General features: G+C 47.6%; 2 protein-coding genes across 2 annotated transcripts in view; one reads left to right on the forward strand and one right to left on the reverse strand.

Annotated features, from left to right (window-relative positions):
• Xpc (XPC complex subunit, DNA damage recognition and repair factor) overlaps positions 1-16087 on the reverse strand; it is a 26762-nt gene extending 10675 nt beyond the window's left edge. Inside the window, exons 1-8 of the mRNA XM_021190039.2 lie at positions 15905-16087; positions 10760-10961; positions 8681-8787; positions 6748-6868; positions 5302-5386; positions 4495-4652; positions 3919-4039; positions 824-913 (exon numbers count right to left, since the gene is read on the reverse strand). Of these exons, the coding sequence (XP_021045698.1) occupies positions 824-913; positions 3919-4039; positions 4495-4652; positions 5302-5386; positions 6748-6868; positions 8681-8787; positions 10760-10961; positions 15905-15998 (978 nt within the window). The 5' untranslated portion in view covers positions 15999-16087. The remainder of the gene's footprint in view (positions 1-823; positions 914-3918; positions 4040-4494; positions 4653-5301; positions 5387-6747; positions 6869-8680; positions 8788-10759; positions 10962-15904) is intronic.
• Positions 16088-16181: 94 nt separating this feature from the next.
• Positions 16182-22496, forward strand: Lsm3 (LSM3 homolog, U6 small nuclear RNA and mRNA degradation associated). Its single transcript, XM_021191678.2, has 4 exons — positions 16182-16282; positions 17143-17253; positions 19547-19642; positions 22122-22496. Exons 1-4 carry the CDS (start codon positions 16262-16264, stop codon positions 22200-22202), a joined length of 309 nt encoding a protein of 102 aa, XP_021047337.1. The 5' UTR covers positions 16182-16261; the 3' UTR covers positions 22203-22496.
• Positions 22497-24058: the final 1562 nt, after the last annotated feature.

The raw sequence follows: 24058 nt of genomic DNA on the forward strand, positions 1-24058 counted from the left end.
TGATAGGCCAGTGACTCAATACCATGCTGTATGATGCTATGCGTCAGGTGGGCAGCGCGTGATCACTCAAGTGTGCAGCAAGTGATCATTCAGGTGCGTAGCGCATGATTATTCAGGTGTGCATGATCACTTAGGTGCGCGTGATCATTCAGGTGTGCATAACCAGGTTTTTGGTAAACAAGCAGGAATCACAGGGCTTGGCAGTGAGCCAGGACGCCCTCTTGGCTCATGTGGCTGCAGCCGCGGCCACACCAGCTTCCCACATACAGCCATGGCTAAACTATGATCATCAACTTCCATTATTGCCAGGCGTGGGATGACACGATGCCCCAGTGAGGCTCATTGAGCTCCTTCCTCACATACTCAAATCCATCAGTGGTCATGAGGATGGGTGACCGTCTACCTGGTTCACAGGCTAGAAACAATAGCTGGGAGCCAGCCCTCGATCAGATGGCTCTGTGTACACCGGGTTCAGGATGCTAGACACCTGCCTGTGTGTCCATCTCCTCTGATACAGAGGATGTGCAAGCAGGCGCAAAGGGCCTCAGGCTGCATGAATATCTACTCTTAAAAATACGACCCTGATAGGCTGGCAAGGTAACTCAGTGGGTAAAGGGGCTTGCTGCCAAGCCTGACAACCCGAGTTCAATCCCCGGGACCCGCACTGTGGAAGAAAAGAGCTACCTTTCTGCATGTTGTCTTCTGATCTCCACAAGTGCTACGATACACACTTAAATGTAAGGTAAATATAATAAAACACGGCAGATTTCCTCACTCTTCTCTAGTGGCAATTCTGTCCCTCTAGATGCCCCAAGGACCTCACCTTCGTCATAGCTGACTTCAGTGGAATGGGCTGCAGAGACAAGACCAGTCGGGTGAGCAGCTGCAGAGCCCGAAGAATCAGAAGAAATATCTACAACACAGTGATAAGAGAAAACATATTTAATGGAACAGTGTGAGGAAGCTAATCCAGTGTGATGGGTGAGCATGAAAACCACCCCAGGACAGGACACCAGCCCTCAGATACTGTTTAAATGATGCTGCAGAGACTCAGCTCACAGGACAGGATCCTAAGAAGGACTACACGTAATGTAATGTAATGTAATGTAATGTAATACAAACTCTTGGCACACTTGACAGCACCTGTCACACAGTCTCTTCCTGCTTATATACCTTTTCATTGCCCTGTAGACAAGTGTCATGTGTGCAATTAAAAAAACATAAAATGACCAATGAATGACTCACTCCAATTAAAATGTGCAAGAAGTGTGGACAGGAGTATACTGTGGGGCACACTGGGACACACTACAGCTTCCATGGCAAGATGGTTTTCTTTTTTTTTTTTTTTGCAGGGAAGCTTGCAAGGGTGGAGGGCAGGTAAAAAGCGATGGGGAGACGAGTGGGATTTGGGATACATGATGTGGAATTCACAAAGAATCAATAAAAAGTTAAAACAAACGAACAAACAAAAGCATCATAGAAAACAGCAGTCACGTGGTACTGGCACACCCCATCCCCCAATCCCAGCACCCAGGAGGCTGAGGCAGAAATGATGATTCTGGGCCATCTTGAGATACATATGTAAAAGACCCTGTCTGAAAGAAAGGGGCTGAAGGAAGCAGCTCCGTGGTAGAGCATGCTTACCACACTCAGGTCCCTGGCTCTGACCCCTGCCAGCTCCCTGCAAAACTGTGCTGATCACCAAAGATGAAACAATCTGGAGGAAACAAAGGGACTCGACAACTGAGTGCAGCATGGTGTCCTGGACAGGCAGAGGCTGGGCGGGCACCGCTGAGGAAGGACTTTACAACTCTGTGCAGGAAAAGCCATGAGTGTTCAGTGCTTAGTGGGCTCTTCTGTAGGAGCTTGGAAGATGACAATATTGAGGGTGATACAAAAGACAGAGGCCTGACTGGTGAGATTCCAGAGGGAAGTTTAAAGACTCTATCGGGGCTATTCGTTATTTTGAATTAAGATCCTGTGGTTCTGGTTAGCTGGGGCTGAAGAATCAGCTGTGATTAACAAGATAGCAGAACTACTAAAGTGAAACATTTGCTTTGCTGGGACAATGATGCTGGTTATCGGAAGCTAAGACATTGGCAATGACTGAGAAGAGACCAGCATCCCCGAGGTAAAATCTGGAAGTTTCCTCGGGGTGAGTACACACAAGCTGTGTTTCAGAGATGGTCAAGGTTGTACCTCACGCCAGCAGCCAAACTTGGTAATGAAAAGTCACCTAATTATTACTGGTTTTGAAAGCATGCAGGGGTCACAGAGAGCAGCTGAGGCTTGACACTGCGAAAGGCCAAGAGAGACATTGGTGAAGGTGCAGCCTCAGTCACATTTTGAAGGGCCAGGACCGAAGAGGTCATGCAAAGACCTTGAGGCTGGGCACCACGAAGAGAGCCTTTGAGAGGTTATTGGTGAAAGTGCAGCCCAGTTGCAGTAGAGGGCCCAGCACTGAAGAGATGCCAGGACCATGGGATAACCATCGAGAACAGCAGGAGAGGAGAGGTGGAGCCAGTCAGAGCCCCAAAGATGCAGAGGGCAGACTGGAGAAGGGACTCAAGCCTGTTGGAAGAGCCAGTAAGATAAAGAGTGATCCCAAATAACGACACAGTTACTTATACTGCTGCGGTTTGGTTTGCTTGATTCTGATTGTGACTGTGCCCTGGTTCTTTCCTCTTTTTTTTTTTAAGATTGTTTATATTTTATTATATGTAAGTATACTGTAGCTGTCTTCAGACGCCCCAGAAGAAGGTGTCAGATCCCATTACAGATGGTTGTGAGCCACCATGTGGTTGCTGGGACTTGAGCGCAGGACCTTCGGAAAAGCAATCAGTGCTCTTAACTGCTGAGCCACCTCTTCAACCCGATTCTTTCCTCTTGAAGAAAAGAAGGTATTTAACTTAATTTTGACTTTTATAGGAGCACATAGCCAAAAGACTTTAAACTTCTCAAAGAGATTTTGGATTTTTTAGAGATGTTGGGTAGTTTAAAGAGACTGAAATTTTAATGTATTTGAATTTGTGAAAGACTGTTGGACTTTAACGTTACTTATGTTTTTAATGAGAGATCTTGGGGGTGAATAAGAATGGTGTGGCTTAATAATGATGTGTTGGTGTGTCAAGTTGACAAGGGGTCAGTTGTGTGGCTAGTTTTATGTCAATTTGACACAAACTAGAGTTATCTGAAATGAAAGAACTTCAACTGAGAAAATACTTCCATAAGGTTTGGCTGTAAGTTCAGAGTTCTTGAGACTCTAACAGTGGAAGCTGAACTGTCTCTGACTCTTTTGCCTGCTTTTGGGAACCAACCTACTGCCTTATCCAGCCTTGATATAAGGGTTTTGTGTCTTGTCTTACTGTAACTTAAGCCATGTTTGGCTGATATGCCTAGGAGGCCCGCCCTTTTCTGAAGAGAAACAGAGAAAGAGGAAGGGGAAACAGTGTTCGAGATGTAATATATGAATTTTTTTTAAAGTTATCTTAAAAAAGAAAGATATGACTCTAAAAAGATATGGCATATGGCTGTAAAGCATTTTCTTAATTAATGATTAATGGGGGAGGATCCAGCCCATTATGGGTGGTGCCATCCCTGGGCTAACAGTCCTAGGTTCTGTAAGAAAGGAGGCTGAGCAAGNCATAAGGAGCAAGCCAGTGAGCAGCACCCTCCATAGCCTCTGCATCAGTTCCTGCCTCCAGGCTCCTGCCCATTTTGAGTTTCTATCCTGACTTCCATAATGATGAGCAGCAATATGAAAGTATAAGCCAAATAACGGTTTCTTCCCCAACTAGCTTGTTAGTCATAGAGTTTTGTCACAGCAGCAGAAATCCTGACTAAGACAACAGACACCTCCCAGGACGACATGGTATTTCATTCCCACTAATGAGCAGTGTCACCAGTGGAAGCACTTACGTGGACCAACTCTTCATTATCCCTCGCAGAGTAAATGGCAATCCTCCTTTCCAAGGTGGTCTGCAGGCTGTCCTGCTCACTGGCTGAAAGGTCAGCGTTGACAGTGAAGGTTCCGATGAACCTGGGGAGAGACCAGGTACTCCTCTATACAGCCGTCAAAGCGAAGAAGTTCTAGTCTTTTACAGCCAAGAAAACCAACAGGAAGTGACTCTTAAACTTGCCTGCCTGCACTGGCTCTTTTCAGCCCAGCTAGCTAGTGCTGACCATCACTGACCCAACTCAGCTGGCACATCCTTGGGCACTTTCCACTGACACCCAAGGGGAGCACCCTGTTTCCTGTGCTTCTCTACCCCAGAACTCCTCACACTAGCCTGAGTATGCAGTGCATATGGGACTCAAGCCAGCCAAGGCTCTCTTTTAGGCCTAGGATCATCCTGGTGTGTCCCTCTCCTCAATGTCATGCCCCTTCCTAATGCCAACTGACCACTTCAGGAGAGGTCTATAGAACTGACCTGAACCAGCCCAAGAGAAACCCAATCCTATAGCCCAGTGCTCAAGTACAGTAGATGGCCTTACCACTTTACCAGGTTTGAAAGGTAGGAGACATCCCTATCTTGAAGTGGCACCTTGGTAAAGCGAATTGGAATGATGGAGAGGCCAATGGCCAACAGATCCGGCTGTCGGCAGATGCTATTTCGATAGATGCCACTGGCCAGCAGGCACAGCAGGTGAACCTGTAGAGAAGTGGGGGAGAAGCCAGAATAGAGGGAGAGTTGAGGATAGCAGGGGTCCTGTTGCCCAGTTCAGATGGTCTGTGGACAGGGAACACTGCCTGTGCTTCTACACATAGCAGTGCAAAGTGCAAAGGAATATGTCATCAGCCATATTCCAAGGTTTTGTGTCTCACTCTCTTCTCTGTGTACTCACTCCCTCAAGGAATCCACTAGTTCAAATAGAAACGATTCCTCTCCCAGCCTCCCCTTTACAAACTGCAGGATTTTCCGAGGAAGCATCACATCACCTGGGTCTGCTGTAGTGAGGCCGGCAGGGAAGGGGAGGAGCGACACAGGCTGCTCAGGGCACCAGCTGGAGGCCAAGCATGAACCTCCCTGACTGCTCTCCTCTCAACCTGCTCTGCTGGGCACCCCACCTTAATTCCTGTCATCCACCCTTCAGCCTACTGCAGCAACAGTAAGGCTGTCCACTCTTTCATCTCCACATAAAGCTGTCCCCCTTCTTCCTGCCGCTCATCTGCCTTGTCCACACCCAGGCAAAAGGAGACCCACTTAGGCACTGCCTGTGAGCCCAGCCTTGGGGACAGCACCTAACTTCATGCAGGCCTGCCTGTCCCATCTGGCCCTGCTCTTCGTGGCCAGCCTTCACCTTGTGCATGTTCTCCTTCACTTCTTTATTGAAACGCTTCATCATCCTCCGCAGGTATGTCTCAAACTCCATCTTTATCTTCTCACTGAAACACACATCAAGAGACCCAAGATTGAAGCGGGAATCCCCAACTCCTCACTATGACATGGGAGTTACTTCCCCAGGCTCCTACACAAGGCTGTGCTAACTCAGCCAAATCAACAAGCCACCACCATCTGCTCCTTCTCTGTGGGGAGAAGGGTGATGTCTGAGTGAAATGTGTGTTGTTGACACAGGCATGGCCACGCCAAGGGTCGAATAGCCTCAGACTCATGGGAAAATGGCAAAGCCTTCCCTTGCCCAAAGACTCAAAGAAATGGCCAAGGCTTCACTTTCCGCAGGGGTTCAAGTATGGATGTGAATAGTGTACGAAGAAAATGTCCACCACAGCTCTGCACCATGTTTACAGCCTCAAGACTGCTCCCCTACAGAGACTGAGACGACCGAAACGTGTTCTCTTGATCCAGCTGTACACCATGCACGCTTCCTCCTCGTTTATCTCTGTGTAATAGCCCTGCCTCCCTGATCGCCTCTATGTAGACACGAGTCTGGAGGGTTGAGGTATCTCTGTCCTCATGCCTGTCTTTTGCTCATCCCCTCTTGCCCTAGTCTGGTCCATCCCTGCAGCCATGATGGACGCAGCACTTCTCCTCCTCAAACCTGCTCACAGGTCTCTGTGCAGCCCCTGGATGCAGCGGCTCCCATCTGTAATCTGCTCTCGGGCACTATGCAATACACCCTCCAGCCCCTACCAGCATGCCATGTCTCACCCTCCCTTCGTTCAGAATCTTAACCGCTGACTTCCTCCTCAAACTGTCACACTGTCACACTGATGCAAAATTAAAGAAGACATTTACATGACTATTCTGCAAAACCTTTCACCCGTCAACCTACAGGAAAACCTCGCACTTCCTGAAAGACACATGGTCTCCCATTGAAGTGAACCTCCTTATCGAGCTTCGTTGCTCCATTTCCTAGGCCATCGGGAGGCTAGAGTGGAGCTAGGCACCCTGGGCAGGGTGGGTGCTCCTTCCACCGTGGGCACTATCTCAAGTCTTGTAGTGATTCGTGGTAGGGAAAGTGTAAGGGCCGTGTCAGCCAGTGGGAATTCAGGTCTTGGGTCCTCCACTCACTGGCTAGGTGGCTCCTGGACTGTCACACACGCTCTCTGGGCCTCTCATTTACACTCCTGCTCTAGGGTCAGGTAGTCAGAGATGAACAAGGTGCTCAGTCTGTGTCATGCCCCTCCATCTCCCACCCAGCAGGGACATCCAGGTGTCTCTGTCAGTCCTACTGCAAACCCAGGCTCTCCCCTGTGGCTGCAGACCACGCTGACATGCAAAGGCTTTCTCGGTGTGTCTGCTGCCTGTTTTCAGGACAGGGGCCCAGAAGCAGAGCCCAGCCTACCTTCTTTCCCGTTCCTTTGCCTGCTGTGGTGTTTCAATTTCAATCTCCACCGCCTTCACAGGCGGGTCAGACCGAGAGGTAGCAGAGTTTTCTCCCATGTCCAGCACAGGCTCAGTAAGCTCTATCAACAGCAATTTTAAAGGTGGTTAGTAATAACTGGGGCTGGAGAGATGCCTCAGTGGCTTAGAGCCCTGACTACAGAGGACCTGGGTTCAATTCCCAGCACTCACATGGTAACTCACAGCTATAACTCTAGTCCCAGACTCAACTCCCTTTTCTGGCCTCCATGGGTAGCAGGCACAGGGTACAGATATACGCAGGCAAAACACTTATCCACCTAAGTTAAAGTTAACAGTAATGAGTTAATATAGAGAACACAATCAGGTTCTGCTAGGGGAACAAAATCAGGAAGAGACCAAGAAGCCCCTGAGGCTCCTGTCTGTTTACCTGATAAAACCAGAGATTCTATAAAGCAAGAGGCCAGGACTTTTCAAAGCAGCATTGCTCTGCAAACAGGAAAAAGACAGTGCCTGCTATGGTGGCACACATCTGTAATCCCAGCACTCAGCAGTGAGACCAGAGGTCCTACATCCCAGGTCAGCCTGGGCTACATGCCAAGTTCAATAATAGAGGCCTCATCTAAAAAAAAATAAAACAAAAACAACAACAACAAAACAAAACCCCACACAACAACAAACCAAGGCCTGGAGGCTGGCAAGACTGTACACAACCTGAGGTCCTGACTTTGGGGCTGGATCCCACAAGGTGACAGAAAAGAACTCTTGAGAGTTGTCCTCTGATCAAAGACACATCATACACAGACATATGCATAAAACACATAAACATTCACACATATATACAGAACATACAATACACACACACACTTTAAAAACAAAACCAAAAAAGCAAGGGATAGAAGTCATAGTTCTGTGGCAGAGCACCCCCCTAGCATTCCTAAGGCACCACAAGGAATTAATAAAGGTAGTACATGGGGGGGGGGGGGGCTTTAGATTAAAAGACATTTACAAACTCATAACCACCAGGGGACCTGGGAGAGAAAAGAAAGAAAGGAAAAAAAGAAAGAGAGAGAGAGAGAGAGAGAGAGAGAGAGAGAGAGAGAAGAGAAAAGAAGAGAAAGCACTTGCAGACTTCCTCCCCAAATCCTGCAGCCTAACTAGGCACAACTCACAGCTGCATGCGATTTGCAGAATGCTACCAGAGAGAGAAAGCAAGAGAGAGAGAGAGAGAGAGAGAGAGAGAGAGAGAGAGAGAGAGCGAACTATAAAGATTTTTTTTTTTTTTTAAGAATTGAGGGTTTTGGTTTTTTGTTTTTTGTTTTCCCTGTTTCGGGTGTGATGAGGTTGCTTTGTCAGATAAGGCACCACTACCTTCGTAGTAAAGACTTGGTTCAAGTATTCAAAAGCCACGCTTTGGGACTACATAGAGAAAGAAACATTCAATATAAAGGGCCAGGTATCGGACCACTCTCGTTTCTTGGTAGATTTGAACCTTGTCAAATAAAAGGCTGGGGGGAGTACACCCCACAGAAGGAACCAGAGATGAACATTAGTACCACTCTCAGGGTGTGGACCTGAGGCTCAGGCCTACAGCACTTGCAGACTTCCTCCCCAAATCCTGCAGCCTGACTAGGCACAACTCACAGCTGCATGCAATTTGCAGAATGCAGCCCGTAAAGAAACCTGCCTCAGGCAAGCAAAGAACTTACTCTATAGCTATGCAGGGTGGCGCTGGGCTGGAGTTAGAGCTCCACAGCTCCTCTGGGTGCACTCTACCTCGGCAATGCTTCTGTCAAGTCCCTACTGTAACTTATCTCAAGATGGTCTTTGTTACAAAGCAGCACAAGATTGCAACATGTGACTTGGCTCCAAACAGCAAACGGAGAACCAAAGTTTAGAAAACAAGAGAACTTCACCTTCCACCTCCTCCCAGTCATCCTCGCTGTCATCTTCATCACTGCCTTGGTCCACCACCTCTCTTGTTGGGTGTTTCTTTGCCTTCTTGCAGTCAGCTGGTGAGTCCCTGTAAATGGATCAAAGACACAGAAGGTTCACTCACATACATAGCCTAGTGTCACACTCAGGCTAAGCAAACCTACAGGAGTCCTTTTCCTGTTGACTGTTGCAATCACATCCATAAAAATGATGGACAGCTGGCCCTCAAGATCTCAAGATGTGGGGCTGGAGAGATGGCTCAGCGGGTAAGAGCACTGACTGCTCTTCCAGAGGTCCTGAGTTCAAATCCCAGCAACCACATGGTGGCTCACAACCACCTGTAATGAGATCTGACGCCCTCTTCTGGCACATCTGAAGACAGCTACAGCGTACTTATGTATAATAATAAATAAATCTTAAAAAAAAAAAACTCAAGATGTGAGGCAGGAAGAGCTCCATTGTAAGGTTACCCTGGCTACTAAGCAAGGCCTTTGTTTCTCAAAACAAACCCAGAACCTATTAACTCACAATCCATGTGAAAAACAAAAAACAAAAAACAAAAACAAAGCAAAAAACAAACAAACAAAAAACCCTGCTGTGCCTTGAAAAGGAGAGGGCAAAATGAAAGCCATCACCATCACATGATCCCAGGAGCCTTGGACTGCTGAGGTAACTGGGTACATTAGCACGGAGCTGGAGGCCAGGGAGGAAAAAGGTTCACATCAGCAGAGCTGGAGCTGCCTGTGACCCAACTCAGAGAATTCTTTTCTCCCATTAGAAAATGTAGCCCAAGGACACTGAAGCTGGCACACCTCAAACACGGCAAGTCAGGTGTGATCACACAAGAACCTGTAAGCAGGTTCGGGCTGGGCGGCTGCTGGTAGGGGAAACCCATGCAGACAAGCAGCTCAATAGACAGTGAGGTGCGAGGTGAACAGCTGCCAGGCCCCTGACATGTGTCTGCAGATTCATATATAAACCCCAAATCCTGGCAGCTCTGGGTTACTTTGTAAACATTAGGATACTTGGTATCTAGAGGAAACAGCCAAGATTTTAGCACAGACATTGTAGGACCATCTCAGTCCTGAGCTCCAATAAAGCTCCCAAAAACCCTCCACTTTTGTTTTTGTTTGCTACTTGCAAGCAGGAGGCCTAGGAGCCATGGTGGAGAGTCTAGCTGCTTCCCCTGGCCCACTACTGCCCTCTGCTGGACCGCCCTTCCATCATCAACAGCAAGTTCAGTGGCCTCTGTTCACCTACCCTCCAGCCTGCTTAGGCTGGGTAGTGAACTAGTCTCGTGTTCACTGTCCCTCATACTGAAATAAGGATATCCAGTTGCCACCAAGGCAAACTACAGGCCCAGCCCTAGATGAACGCGAAGGAGGGCCCTGTGAACATGAATTAAGCTCACAGTTGTAGCTGAGACCCAAGAAGTGGGATCACCCTAGAGGGTGGCAAAACCTGAGGAGCTTGCACTGTCATAGAGAACTATCATCCAGGTGGACATAGTGCACTCTGCTGCAGCAGCAGGGCAGGAGAAAAACAAAACAAAACACTACTCCAGATGGAAGGAAAAGGAAGGGGGCTGAAGGTGGGGTTCAGTGCTCAGTGCTCACAATGCAGGAAGGCCTTTGGTTTGATCCACTAAACTATGAGAAAACAAAAACATAAAAGTAAGAAGGGCAGCAGGGGACAAGAATGTGCCCAGTGAACGCTCAAAGTCCAGCTGGGCACGAGTTTCCAGTGCCAATTTCCAGATGGCAGAAGTCTCCTGCCTCTCTGCTAAGTGTCTGTGAAGTTGAAACAACACCAGATCAGCAATCGGGAACCCTGAACTCTACGGCTGAGTGTGCTTCTAGCTAGCTGTGTAACCATGAATACATGACTATCTGTGAGCTGCCATTGCACTCATCAGAAACTGAGGCCTCCAGCTCCCGCTGGCCTGGCTCTGTCTAGAAATGCTTAACAACCCTCCCTCTTCCCACATCCCCTTAGAGAGCATCATCCACGCTCCTCTGACAGGAACAGCCATCACTGGGCTCTGGGCTTGAGCGTCTCACCGGGAGTCATCCCCGTCGCTGAGTGCTTCCTCCTTCCGAGCCTTGAGATTCTTGGATTTAGCAGTGGCTTTGGCCACTTTCTTTTTTGCTGCACCATTTGTGGGGTCCCCTGGATCACTGCAGCCTCTCTTCCTCTTTCCTTGAGAAACTTTCGGGAGAAAGCGCTTCCTTGGGGGTTTCTGCTTCTCGTCTTCAAAATCATCTAGGTGACAACACAGGGCAGGTGGCAGGGTGGAGGCGGTGTCACTTATGGGCAAGGGTCAGGAAAAGGCTCATAGTCTCCTCACAACCACAGCTCCGTCCCCTGTCTCCTGCTCACCAGCCTGTGCCTAGGCAGCACCCAGCGCTCAGCCTGTCACATGGAGCCTTCGCCATGGTCACAATGAAAACTACAGATCAAACGCAAAGCCTTGATCTGTATGGTAGGGAAGCCCCGTCCGTCATCACGCTACACCACCAGATCACTCCCCTTTCTTACCGTACGTCTAAAACGGAATCCACCCTGTGACTGAAACTCTAAATTCCAACCGTAAAGGAAAAATACCTGATTCTACTCATCCACGCCTTGCCCGCCACCCACCTGCCAAGGCCTATCAGAATCTACTCCTCTCAGGTGGGATGCTTCCGGTTCACAAACCTCTTTGCACCTTACTCTTACTACTGTGTTTCTGCCATATTTTAGACCAAACTGAGCTCAAAGCACACTGCTGATCTAACCTAGACGGTGCTTGTAAGCCAACAGCCTCAGCAAACTCCAGAGTCGGAAGACGACTGTGGATGTTTCTCAGCTACTTGGCATCAATTCCTGTGCTCAGATACCAAAAGGTTTTCAACTTTTGAAACATCTGCATCAACTTCACAGATGCAAATTATCAACGAATCCAAGGAGAAACCCTGCTACAGTTGACTTTGGGAAGAGAGATTAGCTTTAAGTCTCCAAAGAGGTCTGGGTGACGGTGGCATATGTCTTTAGTCCCAGCGCTAGGGAAGCAGAAGCAGGTGGATCACTGAAGGTTCGAGGCCAGTCCAGTCTACAGAGTGAGTTCCAGATAGCCAGGGCTACACAGAGAAGCCCTGTCTTGAAAATGGGGGTAGGGGTGGGGGAGACTCCAAAAAGGAGTGCTGAATTATTAAATCAACCCATTTCTATCATTCACTGTTTGTCTTGCTGACTCTTTGGGTACATATTTATATTCTCAGAAAATAGATTTTTATTTGTGGGGGAGGCAAAGACTCTTCAGTTTGATCTGAATGAAACAGTAATGTAATTAAACTAAAATTCACATGAGACAAACATTCGTTTTTATGCTAGGTAAATCACACACTTAGATACACTGGCAAACAAAACACTGAGAAAATAAGTGTCCTAAGCAGTAGCAAATTTGTCACTTGAAAGGCACAGAGTTTGGTTCTATGTTTGAAAAGGTAGAGGGTGTAACGGAAAAGAATTACATTATGCTTGTTATCCTTAGGGTTTCTACTACTGTGACAAAATACTATAACCAAAGCAACTTGGGGAGGAAAGGGTTTGTTTGCCTTATACTTCCACAGCACTGTTCATCACTGAAGGCAGCCAAGGCATCCTGGAGGCAGGAACCTGGAGGCAGAAGCTGATGCAAAGGCCATGGAGGGGTGCTGTTTACCGGGTTGCTCCCCATGTTTTGCTCAGTCCTGTAGATATCAGGACCACTAGCCCAGGGACAACCCCACCCATAATGCTGGGCCCTCCCACATTACGAAAATGCCTTACAGGTCTGCCTACAACTAGATCTTATGCAGACACCTAATTGAGGGTCCCTCCTCTCCTTGACTTTAGCTTGTGTCAATTTGATATAAATCTATCCGGCACACTTAAAGTCTCAATTTTCCCCCAAACTCTGAACACCCAGGGAGCATGGTGGTATTCACCTGGGAGACAAGCACTAGGAGAATGAGGAAAAAATGATTGCCAAAAGTTATAGGCCAGCCTGGGCTACAAAGCAAGAGTCTGTCTCAAAAAATAAACTATGCCAAGCCAAACCAAACAACCCTGAATAGCCTGCCATGAAGTGATTAAATCCCCCTAGGATATATGACATTATTAAGGCAGAGTCTTCCTCTGTAGCCCTGACTCGCCTGGAACTCACTATGGAGACCAAGCTGGCCGTGAATTCACAGAGCTCCACCTGCCTCTGCCTTCTCAGTGCTGGGGTTAAGGGTGCACCTCCATGCCTGATTTAATTAGATCATTATTAAAATAAAGGAACATGACATGATGTTCAACACGAAGTGCTGTTTTTGCTGAGTATGAAACACGTAGCAAGGAAATCAACCGTCACTCTGCAGCGGTAATCTCTAGATGACAGAAACGGGTGGCTTTTCAGAATTCCTTGCTGTGTTTGTTTTCTGCAGGACACAGAGGAAGAAAGACTCTCAAACAATATCCAGATAAGTTTCCAAACCTGAGAGCTATCTAACATACCTAACCAGTCTCCTTGAACTCAATGTCACTTCAACAGTTCAAGAATTACCTCTGTGGCTTGCTCATTCAGCTACTGAGACTTAAGGGCAAGTGCAAGGGCCTTCCCCAAGACACTTAGGATGAATTAAAAATTCCTTAGCATGATCTCCAGGCTGAGGTCCCTGCCCTTCGGTCACCTCAATTCCCAGCACTCACCTCTTCATACTGAGTCTAGTCACAAGTCTTTCAGCATCCTGTTTTCTTTGTATAGGAATACTTACCTACCCCACACCCCCATGCCTCCGAACTTCTTAACTGGTTATAGTACCGGGCACTAACAGCTTCTTCCCCATTCTGGTGGCAGTCTGATTAGAGCAACCAGATTTACTCACCACCAACTGAACTTGCTTTTCTTTCTTTCTTTCTCTTTTAAAAATCTTGTCATGTTCACCTGACTTGCCTTCCCCAAGAATCTCAGCATCTTATACCAGCAGGAACTCTGCCTGCTTCATTTACTAGTATATTCCCAGTACTTAGGGCAGTGGCTGAAATCCCTGAATAAATAATAGAGAAACTAATGAATTTCCCAATGAAGATAACAGAGGGGGAAAAAAAATGAAGAGGAGCCACCCACTCAGCAGCAAGGGATGATGCTCTTTGCTGCCAGCCAAGGACGCAAGCTGCCAAGCCTCATCTTCCTTTGCATGCACAAGGGTGCTCTTCAAGTCTGCTGTGTAGAAGCTACCTAGCTGGTGGACTCTTCCTAGCAGGCACTCAAGAAGTAAAGGAGCAAATGAATAAGCGGAAGCTTCTTAAGCGTGGAGTAAGCCAGCTCCTCTGAAGCTTAGCAAATATTAGTATCTCCTAGTGGACGGTGAATCTATGATCTCTATGTAATCAGATTCCAGGGCAGTGGGCGGCACAGGGAAGGTGGGGTGAGGGTCACTAAACTAGTCACGCTTTCTACCCCAGTTACTTTAAAAGGTCTAGCTAACCCTACTCTCACAGCATGCATCTTACACATTTACAATGTCCTGACAGGGCGAAAGAGATGGCTCAGCCGTTAAGAGCACTTGCTGCCTCTTCAAGAGAACCCAGGTTCAATTCCCAGCACCCACACTGCAGCTCACAAATCCAGTTCTGGGGGATCCAACACCTCATCTAGCCTCTGCAGGCACAACTCACACATGGTGCACCGACATGCATGCAGGCAAATACCCATACCTATAAAATAAAAAATAATAAAGTGGGATGTTTTTTCAGGGATAAAAAAAAAAAAAAGAGGAAGATCAAAACAGGATATGAGGGAAATGAGACTTGTTTTTATGAACAAGTTTGTTTTATGAACAAGTTTGTTTTCCTCAGACAATCAGATAAGATCACTGAAGAATAAGAGGCTGACAGGGCAGTAACTGGGACTCTGTGGTAGTGGGTTCCCAGAAATGACTACCTTAAGGTGATCGTGGAGTGTCTTAGATCTGAAGCAGAGAAGAAATTAGCCCCATCAATAGCCATGATGAACACTGTAAGCCAAAGAAACACCAAAGGCCAGCCTCCAGATAAATATACAGCAAATCTAAAGAGCAGAAAGATGGTCACCAAGAACCAGGCATGGTGGCATCTGCAATCCCTGTAATCAGGAGGATTAGACCGGAAGTCGGACTTCTAGGCCAGCCTGCTGTTTAAATAAACAGGAAAAAAAAATCAAAATTAGAATGTCTGGAACGGAAACATCCAGATTTCTAGGCCAGCCTGCTGTTTAAAATAAACAGGAAGAAATCAAAACAAGAGTATCTGGAAAGGAGACAGAATTGTGACAGTCTCTAAATCCTGTAGGAACCAGCTAAGTGAGGGAGATACTCTACTTGGAGAGCTCAAGTCTGAGGAAGTTTTAGATAAGAAGGCAGAGACATGAGGTTTTGTTGTTGTATATCCATTTGGCTGATAGATGATGACCCGAGGCAGACAGAGGAGGGGAAGCCAGAAAAGAAGCAACGTGAAGTTCACTTACTCAACTATGGACAGGGTCTCCAGCTATAAAATTAAGAGAATTAGGTACAGATTTCATTGGTTCTGAAGCCGAACTGGCAGTTAAGTTGTGTTTTCCCAGGTATGTTTAAAAAGGGGGATTTATTGAAATGGAACAACTGGGGGATGGATATGTTTATGGGGGAAGATGGAACTTTTGCTTTGTTCAAGATCTAGGTAAGAAGCGCACTCTAGCCCAGGGCGCAGTGGCGCACACGGGTTAATCCTAGCACTAGGGAGGCAGAGACAGGTGGAGCTCTGAGTTTGAGGCCAACCTGGTCTACAAAGCAAGTTCCAGAACAGCCAGGGCTACACAGAGAAACCTTGTCTGGAAAAACAAAGCAACAACAGCAAAGCACATCCTAAAGTCGGAGCTGGAGTTACACTGGATGGCGGTCGGGAATTTGGAGAGAGATCTCGCACGCACTACAGTGTCTTCCTCCGTCTTGGTTTTGGGGTCTCCTTGAGACACCTGGTAACTGCGAAGGTTTCTGCTGCTCGGCCTTCAACACTTGCTAAGAGGCTGAACTTGACTCTAATGGTTAACAGAGCTGATAGCAGAGGCCCTCGGGGGCGCCGCGCATCCGTGGAGACCTGGCCACAGGCGCAGATCCGCTCCGCCGCCCGCCCCAGCCTCCGCCACCACTGCCTGGCAAGTCGCAGACTCGGCCTCTCACCCGCATCGCTCTCCTCGTGCCGGGCTACTTTGTTGTCCTCGGCTTCCTGGCTGCGCTTCCGCCGCCTTCGGTCTGCGGTGCGCTTTGGAGCCATGCTAGCCAGAGGCGTTCCTCGGAACTACCGCGCAGGACGCCGCAAGTCTCCGTGTGCCCGCCCCGCCCAGAGGCGGGCCACGCCTGGCCGCGCCCCCCCCCAGCCCAGGGTAGGACCACGCCCCCGAAGGAAGCCCCACCTCCATGCAAACTACGAGGGCGCGAAGGGACAAAAATAATATAGTTCGCCTTCCAGTGCGTGGCGGACTAAGGTTTCCGAGTTCCTGTTCCCGCGAGAGGTGGAAAGGGCGCAGCGTTTGAAACATGGCGGACGACGTCGATCAGGTAAGTTTGTGCCGAGGCGTTCGAAGAGGAAGTGCTTTCGCTTCTCGCTTTTTCCACGCTTCCCGTGGGATGGCCCTTTTCTTTTTTTCCGAGTCACCACGGCCTTCCGTGGCCGGGCCCGCTCCTGAAACCTCCGTAGCCCCAGAGTTTCTCAACGCGCCCGTCTGCCCATCGCGCTCGTCGTCGCCCTTTCTCTGTAGAATGCAGGCGGCTGGAGATGCCCATCTCCGGGAGCTAGCTGTCGGGATTCCGACAGAAAGCGGGAGGGCGTAGCAGGACACCAGCTTAGCCATCCGAGGGAGCACCGGGGACACAGGCCGTGGCTCCCTTGGAGTGTATTACACGAGGGGAGGTCAGAGGAAAGGTGCAGTTCTAGGAGATGGAGAAACTGCTAGAGATGGAGTAGGAAGAAGCAAGCAAAGATTGGTCCACAGGCTACCAGGAGGGAGGGCCTACGGGCCTCTGCACCTACCCTTCCCTATTTCTTAGGTAGCTGGTGTACCTCGGCCACCGAAATGACTTTCACACCCTCACATGCACACAGAGCCCCTGCACACACACACACACACACACACACACACACACACGTACTGCCCTACTGTCTTTCTCTTCAGAGCGGATTGTTTTAAATATGTATTTCTTTATTTATTTAAAGTGTTTCTTCCACAGCTAGAATGTAACTTCCTTAATGGGGATTTATGGGGGCTGGAGAGGTGGCTTAGCAGATGAGAGCGCTTCTGCTCTTGGAGACAACCCTGGTTGTGTACCAGCACCCAGGTACTGCTGCTCTCGCGGCTGACCAGTGGTTGAAACGCCACACCGCCTCTGTAGCCCATGACTAAGCCTTCACCTTTCCTCAGCAACAGACCACCAATACCGTAGAGGAGCCCCTGGACCTGATCAGGCTCAGCCTGGATGAGCGAATTTATGTGAAAATGAGAAATGACCGAGAGCTTCGAGGCAGACTACATGTAAGTCTGTTAAAGCATATCTCAGAGCCGGATGCTGCCTCCTGCCTCCTTACAAAGAAGAGCTGCAAACTAATTTTTTTTTTTTTTTTAGTTTTTTGGGGAGTTGGAAAATCCTTTTATTTACCTTTAAAATATGTTTTCCTTAACCAGAATGGTTTTTTTAGAGAGGGATGGGACTCCTGTGAGACCAGAGCAAGGCGTCTGACCTGGAGCTGGAGTTACACATAGTTGTGAGCTGCCTGATGTGGTTGCTGGGAGCCAAACTCAGGCCCTCTGCAGGGATCCAGGACTCTTAGCTTGAGCGTCTCTCTAGCCATATAGAACACTTTTGTTTCCTTCAGTTTTGTCTTCTGCTTATTCATGAGTAAACTTGTTTGTTTTCTTGGTCTTAGACAAGGTCATACTATAAAACCTGGCTGGCTTCAAACTCGAGCTCCTCCAGCCTCTCTCCTTAGAGCTGGGATTACAGACATGCGCTTCCAGTCTTGGCATTGTCCTGGATTTTTAAAAAGTTACTGGATAGGGTACTTTAGTTTTTGACATATAAAGCTCTGTTTTGTTACGAAAAGAATTAAATAGCAGGCTAGAGATAGCTTGCCTAGCCTGTGGCAAAGCCCCTACCATAGCACTACAAAAAAGAAAGTTAAACACCATAGAAATCAGTAAAATTAAAGGCGAAGTTCCATGTTCTCTATATACAACCACTGTTCAAAGTTGGCTGCATAGTCGTCCACATCTTTTCTTCATCTGTGTTTGAAGGGGATCCTAGTGAGGAAAGGAGGCACGCGCCATAGTTCCAGTACTTAGAGAACCAAGGCAGGACGATCATGTGTTTGAGGCCAGTCTGGACTACATAGTGAAACCTCGTATGTCTCATATGTACATACTTTTTTCACATGGTTTTTGTGTGGAACGATTACGCAGCTGACACAACTGCACAGGATTCTGTGTAAGGCTTCAGTCACATTTTTCCCCCCAGCTATAACTGCAATGGGTACTTTTACATATATTGCTTGGGCTATTTACAACAGGAATTGAAATATGTCTTTTAGTTCAGGCTTAGAAACAGCCCTGAACTGTACTGACAGTGGCAGAGCCACTGTGGGGCACCAGGCCATCGCACTTCAGTCTCAGTCTTAGAAATTCATAGTTCTTTCATGAAACCCGAGGATAAAGAATTGATCAACTAGCTAGCCTTGTGGGAACAGCAGTGTCAGTTTGGTGAGAAATGTGGGATGATGCTAAATTGCATGGCACTTTGGCGCATGGAATGATACCCAGGCCAGAGGTGTCTGCAGCTCTTACCTCTGCAGTAAGGGCTCAGCTTTCTGTTTCCTCCCCGCTCTCCAGATGAACATGTTGTTCATTTGTGTGGCTGCCAAGCAGTTCCTTCCCAGTGTGGCTGTTAGGCTATTTTTAATCTTGATATGAGCAGGCAAAAGCGCTTAGCACTTTTAGAAGAACATGTAGTGGGTTCTGAACAAGCCCCAGGCGGTTTGCTGTTTAGTAAAAGGAATGAACTTTGGAGATTGCACTGAACACTGTGGTTGCAGTCCTTCCTGACTGAGGCCACAGATGCCAAAGCACGTTAAATTCTGGATAAGTTATAAATGGGCAAAGTGGAGGTGGGACAGATGGTTGGTGGGTAAAGTGTGAGGACTGGAGTTTAGATCCCCAGCACCTGTGGAAACGCCAGAGCAAGCTGGCTAGCTAGACAGTCAGCAAGCTCTTGTGCTCAACTGAGAGGCACTATCTTAACACGTAAGGTGGGGAGCAACTGAGGAAGGCATTCAGTTTCAGCCTCTGGCATCCACACACATGTAAACATGCAGTACACACGTACAACACACATACCTATGTCCACAAAAATGGGTCAAATTTTGCTGCACCTGTTTTGTTTTTGTGAGCATCAAATGACAGTGTCCTTGCTTGAGAACCACGGTCCTACCATACAGCAAGTGAGAGGACTTTATGCTGCTTGGTATCTCTGAAAGAAGTCTGACAGAATTTGCTGTTTTTTCATAATAAACTATTGTGAAAGGTGGGACCACCTTGGGTAACAAGTGAAGGAGATACTTAAGTATTCTCGGGTTACATTGTGTGAACTCGCTTTTTGTCATAAGCAGTATTGTCACTGGGAATGGCTTATAAAGACATGATAGGCTAGCACAGAGGGAGTGTTTGCTATTTGCATGTAAAATTTTGGGTGTGAGTATTGAACCTATTACTTATAATCCACTTGTATCTTTTGAGCCATGTTCCTTGTTTCTCAACTCTCACCCTCCCACTTCAGGCTTATGATCAACATTTAAATATGATCCTGGGAGATGTAGAAGAAACTGTGACGACGATAGAGATTGATGAGGAGACATATGAAGAGATATATAAAGTGAGTCCTGCAAGTCTTCACTTTGACAATGTCAGTTCTCAACATGCAACAGCTTAACACATATTTGTGGAAAGCCCATTATGTTCTGGCACCTACTTAGGAATGATTAATAGAGTGTATAACTGAAATACAAGGGTTTTGGAGTCAAACAACCTGTTTTTAACACTGATCTTAAAGACAGCTGTATCGCTAAAGCCTGCCCCAACATGGGTGACAGCTCACAAAGCTGGGAACCTGGCGCACACTGCACAGCCTAGAGGCAGCTCAGCAGTTTGAGAGTGCCCTTTCCAGTCAGCTGAGTTGGTCTGAGCCTTTGCCTCATGAGTACTGGGATTAAAAGCTTGTGCCACCACACCAAGCCCACAAATACAATAGTTTCTTTTCTTTTTTAAATTTAAATTTAAATTTTATTTTGTGTGTATGGATGTCTGTGTATGTCTATGTACCGTGTGCGTGTCTGGTGTCCAAGGAGGCCAGAAGAAGTCATCAGATTCCATGGAATTAGAGTTATAAACAGATATTCAATGCTGGGAATTGAACCTGGGTTCTCAGGAAGAGTGTCCAATGCTCTTAACTGCTGAGCATCTCTTCATCGTCTCTACAAATGTGTCATGTGCCTTGACTACACAGAGGCAGGACAGACTGGTGCTGTAGGTAGTATCTACAGTCCTTATGTAGCACTGTGGAGAACACTACATTGCTGTCTTGTATCGCTCGTTACCTTCGAGATGGGAAACCAGACAGCAGCCTCCCCTTGGCCTGTTGTATGTTTTGCCCCTTCTCAGCTGACAAAACTAATGAACAGGAACATTTCCAAAACAGGAAGGGGCCCACAGACCACTAGGATTCCCAGAGGTTTCCCCCACAGTGTTTATAATTAACTCCTGAGTGACTGGATTGAGACCAGCTAGCTAATAGGAAGACAGAACGTGGTTGGCCCTGTTCTTTTGGTTCTCGGTCCTCCACAGCTAGAGTATTGCTCTTGATTGCTAAAGTGTTTTGGCTCTAGCCCACTTTTCCTGCTGTCCATCATGTTTACCCCCTTCCTTCACCGTACAACCCACAGTGTGGCTAACTGACAGGTTGCTCTTGGTGATGCCCTCTTTGTAGCAGAACCATCCTGACCCTCATCCTAAAGCCCAGTCCTCACATAATTAGAGACCTTTTTGGAAACCAAGGAGACAGCATCTCTATCGGACCACCCTGATTAACCCCACCCTTCAGCAGCTGCATGGTCTTTGCCTGAGGACAGTGTTTTTAAATGAAAAGCTTGTTCATCACAGCTTCTTTTGTACTTAGTTGGGCTTAAAAGCATCTGGCTTTGTTTCTTTTTGTCTTCCTGATAACTAGCCAGTTCTTGCCTGATCTCATTCTTGTACTTCCCTGCTGAATGTATCTGTCACACCAGAGCACTTATTAACATTTGGTTTTTTCCAGCCTTCGTCTCCACAGTCTATATAGGCTTGGGAGGTTTTTGGCTCCAGGTTCTGCTAACATTTTGCCAAGACTTAGTGATGATTCCAGATGCACTATGTTTGCTGACTGCCCAAAGCCTGACCATTGAGCTAAAGCCTTGGAAACTGTGTTCCCCATTTGCACTCCCAGGAGTGCATAGAAGCAGGTGTGATGACTGGGCTCACTACGGTCAGCGCAGTGCTAAGTTGGGGACAGTAGACTTTTACCCTCCTGTTCCTTGAGATCTCAGTGTACAGGGTCCATCCATTGGTAAAACAGTGACACTCAAAGGAAGTCACTCTTGAAATCCATGGGTAAAATTTAGCCATAGCTGAGGATGTAACTCAGTAGTAAGACATTTGCTTAGAATGTGAAAGAGTTCAATCCCCGCACCCTCTTCCCCAATCGGTTCAAAATCAGACAGAGTGGAATAATCCTGCAACCCTTGCACCTAGGCTGGAGAGGCGGCTCAGGCCAGGAGCACTTGCTGCTGCTTTTCCCCTTTTAATATGTATTTTGGCACTGTAACTCAGGCAGTTTTGAAACGTGCCGTGTAGCTGAGTTGTACTCGAACTCATGGTGACCTGCCTGCCTTAGCCTTCTCCCTGTTAGCATTACAGTTATGAGCCATAATGTCTGTCTTGTTTTTATTTTACATTTATCTAATTTTTATGTGTACGTGTACATCTGAGTTCATGTGTATCATTTACATACAAGAACCCAAGTGCCAGAAAAGACACACATACACACATTGAAAGTAAATCTTAAAAAAACAATCCCAACACTTGTGGTTGAGGTACGGGAGGTATAGGGACTAGGAATTTCAGACTGACATGGGCTACACAGCAAGACAGACCCCATCTCAAAAAATAACACAAAACCCATCTACCTTGTGTCCAGCTCTGGTCACAAAGAAGCCTGGGAAGTGCACTCTAGCAGTACACAGGAAGAGAAGAGTGGGTCCCTGCTGCAGTCACTCAGACTGCTTAACCTGATCCTGCTTTTCCCTTTTGTTCTCCTCCAGTCCACAAAACGAAACATCCCTATGCTCTTCGTTCGGGGAGATGGTGTCGTTCTCGTCGCCCCTCCGTTGAGAGTTGGCTGAGACAAAAGATGAATCCTGTGTAGAAAAGTGGAGACTTTGCCTCTTGAGATGGACATTTCCAGAGAGAGACACTCGCACGCATCCTGGTAGTCAGGAATGACCTGAGGATCCCTCCACCCTCAAAGTTCATTTGCAAGCAACTCCCAAGTTCTCCAGCTAAATGACCTGTCCCTTTCCCAGCCCTCAGTCCATGTGACCACCTTGCTCTTCTCAGGAGTTGGTTTGCCCGTTGTTCTTGCTGTTACTTTCAGGTTGTTTTTCTTTAAATTAAATTTGATGTTTCCTTTTTTATTCCTTTTTTTGTGTGTCTTGTGGATTCTCAAGTTTTTACCTGGTGTATGCAGTGTGCCTCCCATGTCTAGGGCACCACGTTGGGTGTGAGGAAGGAGAGTGGCCAGTCTGCCCTGCCCTTACCTGAGGGGACACTGTTCCAGCAGTTCTGGGGTGGGGAGGCCACTGCTGATAGCCTTTCCTGTCTTAGGGACTGCAAAAGTTCAGGTAGCACCCAGTAAGAACTAGACAATGGAGGCAAGTGACCCCAACTGTCAACCTTCTGATGCAAGACATGACTTGTGTGACTCTGAAGAAACTGTCTTCCAATCCTGACTCACAGGCCGCCAGTGACAAGGACATGAAGAGTGAGCAGGAAGCAGTGAAAGCAAAGCTACTTCCATTCCGGCTTCAGCCAGCCTACACTTCCCAGAGAGTCACAAGAACACAGGGCCTACACGTTGCACTTGGTAGTTACCCTGTTACCCTGTTGTGAAATAGAAAAAATAGAGCTAGGGCTGTGGCCCTCAGCCTGGATACATTAGGGCCATGGTTCCCAGCACCACAGAAAAAGAAAAGCATAGACAGCCACACTGGGGAACATGTCTCAAAATGTGCTGAGTTCGCTAATCCACTGTCAAGTGCAGTTTGCTCATGTGCTCTGAGCCAAGGTCATGTTGAAGAGGCTTTGTTTTCATCCTTGTACCTGTTCCTACAGGTTAGAGAGGAGAAAAACAAGTGTGACTGAGCCAATAGAAGTTTGGTCTTCAGTGAGTAGAAGGGGCAGAAACCTCCCTTTGCCCTGACCACCCCGACACTGTCCTTAGACTTTAGCTGTGTTGGGTGATGTCCTGTTCACTCTGGGAAACATAGGACTTGGGATTTTGGCTGTGTCAAGTAGTCATTCCTTGAGATCCCCTTCCTGAGTAGACAACTTGGCCAAATTCTAGCAGTGATTGCCCTTAACTAACTCGCCGACTAGCATGCCTCTGGCAAAGCCTCTATCATAGTCTTCACAAGTCCCACAGTCGTAAAAGGAGCAAGGTTGGCAGCTTCTTCAGGTTTGGGACTCACGTAGACCCCTTGCCGCTGACCCCCATAGCAGGGCTGCCACTATTGGTTTGAAGTGGTACTGTCTAGGCCTTATGGCAAAGGGTTCCTAGCACTCATGCCTTAGACTTATGGTCAGAGAACACTCAGCTGGATGTGCCATGATTGCTGGAACTAGTAAGAGTGGTTTCTGTAGCACAGCGTCTGTGATAGTTACAATATGGACTGACTACCAAAGCCTCGGGTATTTCATTACTTGGCCCCCAGCTGGTGCTGCTGTTTGGGAAAGCTATGAAACCTTTATGGGGTAATTGAGAGGTGGCCTTAAGGTTTTATAGTCCAACCCTGCATCCTGTTCTGTCTGCTTCCTGAACCCCCCAGATGTAAACAAGTGCACCATGCTCCTGCCATCACAGCCGAGCCTCCCACCACAGTGCCTTCCCTCCCTGGGTAATGTACCCTCAGTGTAAGCCAAAGCAAACCCTCCTGTAAATTGTCAAATAGTTGGGCATAGCAGATGCCACACCTCCATTCCT

The sequence above is a fragment of the Mus pahari genome, chromosome 2, assembly GCF_900095145.1.
Source record: "Mus pahari chromosome 2, PAHARI_EIJ_v1.1, whole genome shotgun sequence".
NCBI lineage: Eukaryota > Metazoa > Chordata > Mammalia > Rodentia > Muridae > Mus > Mus pahari.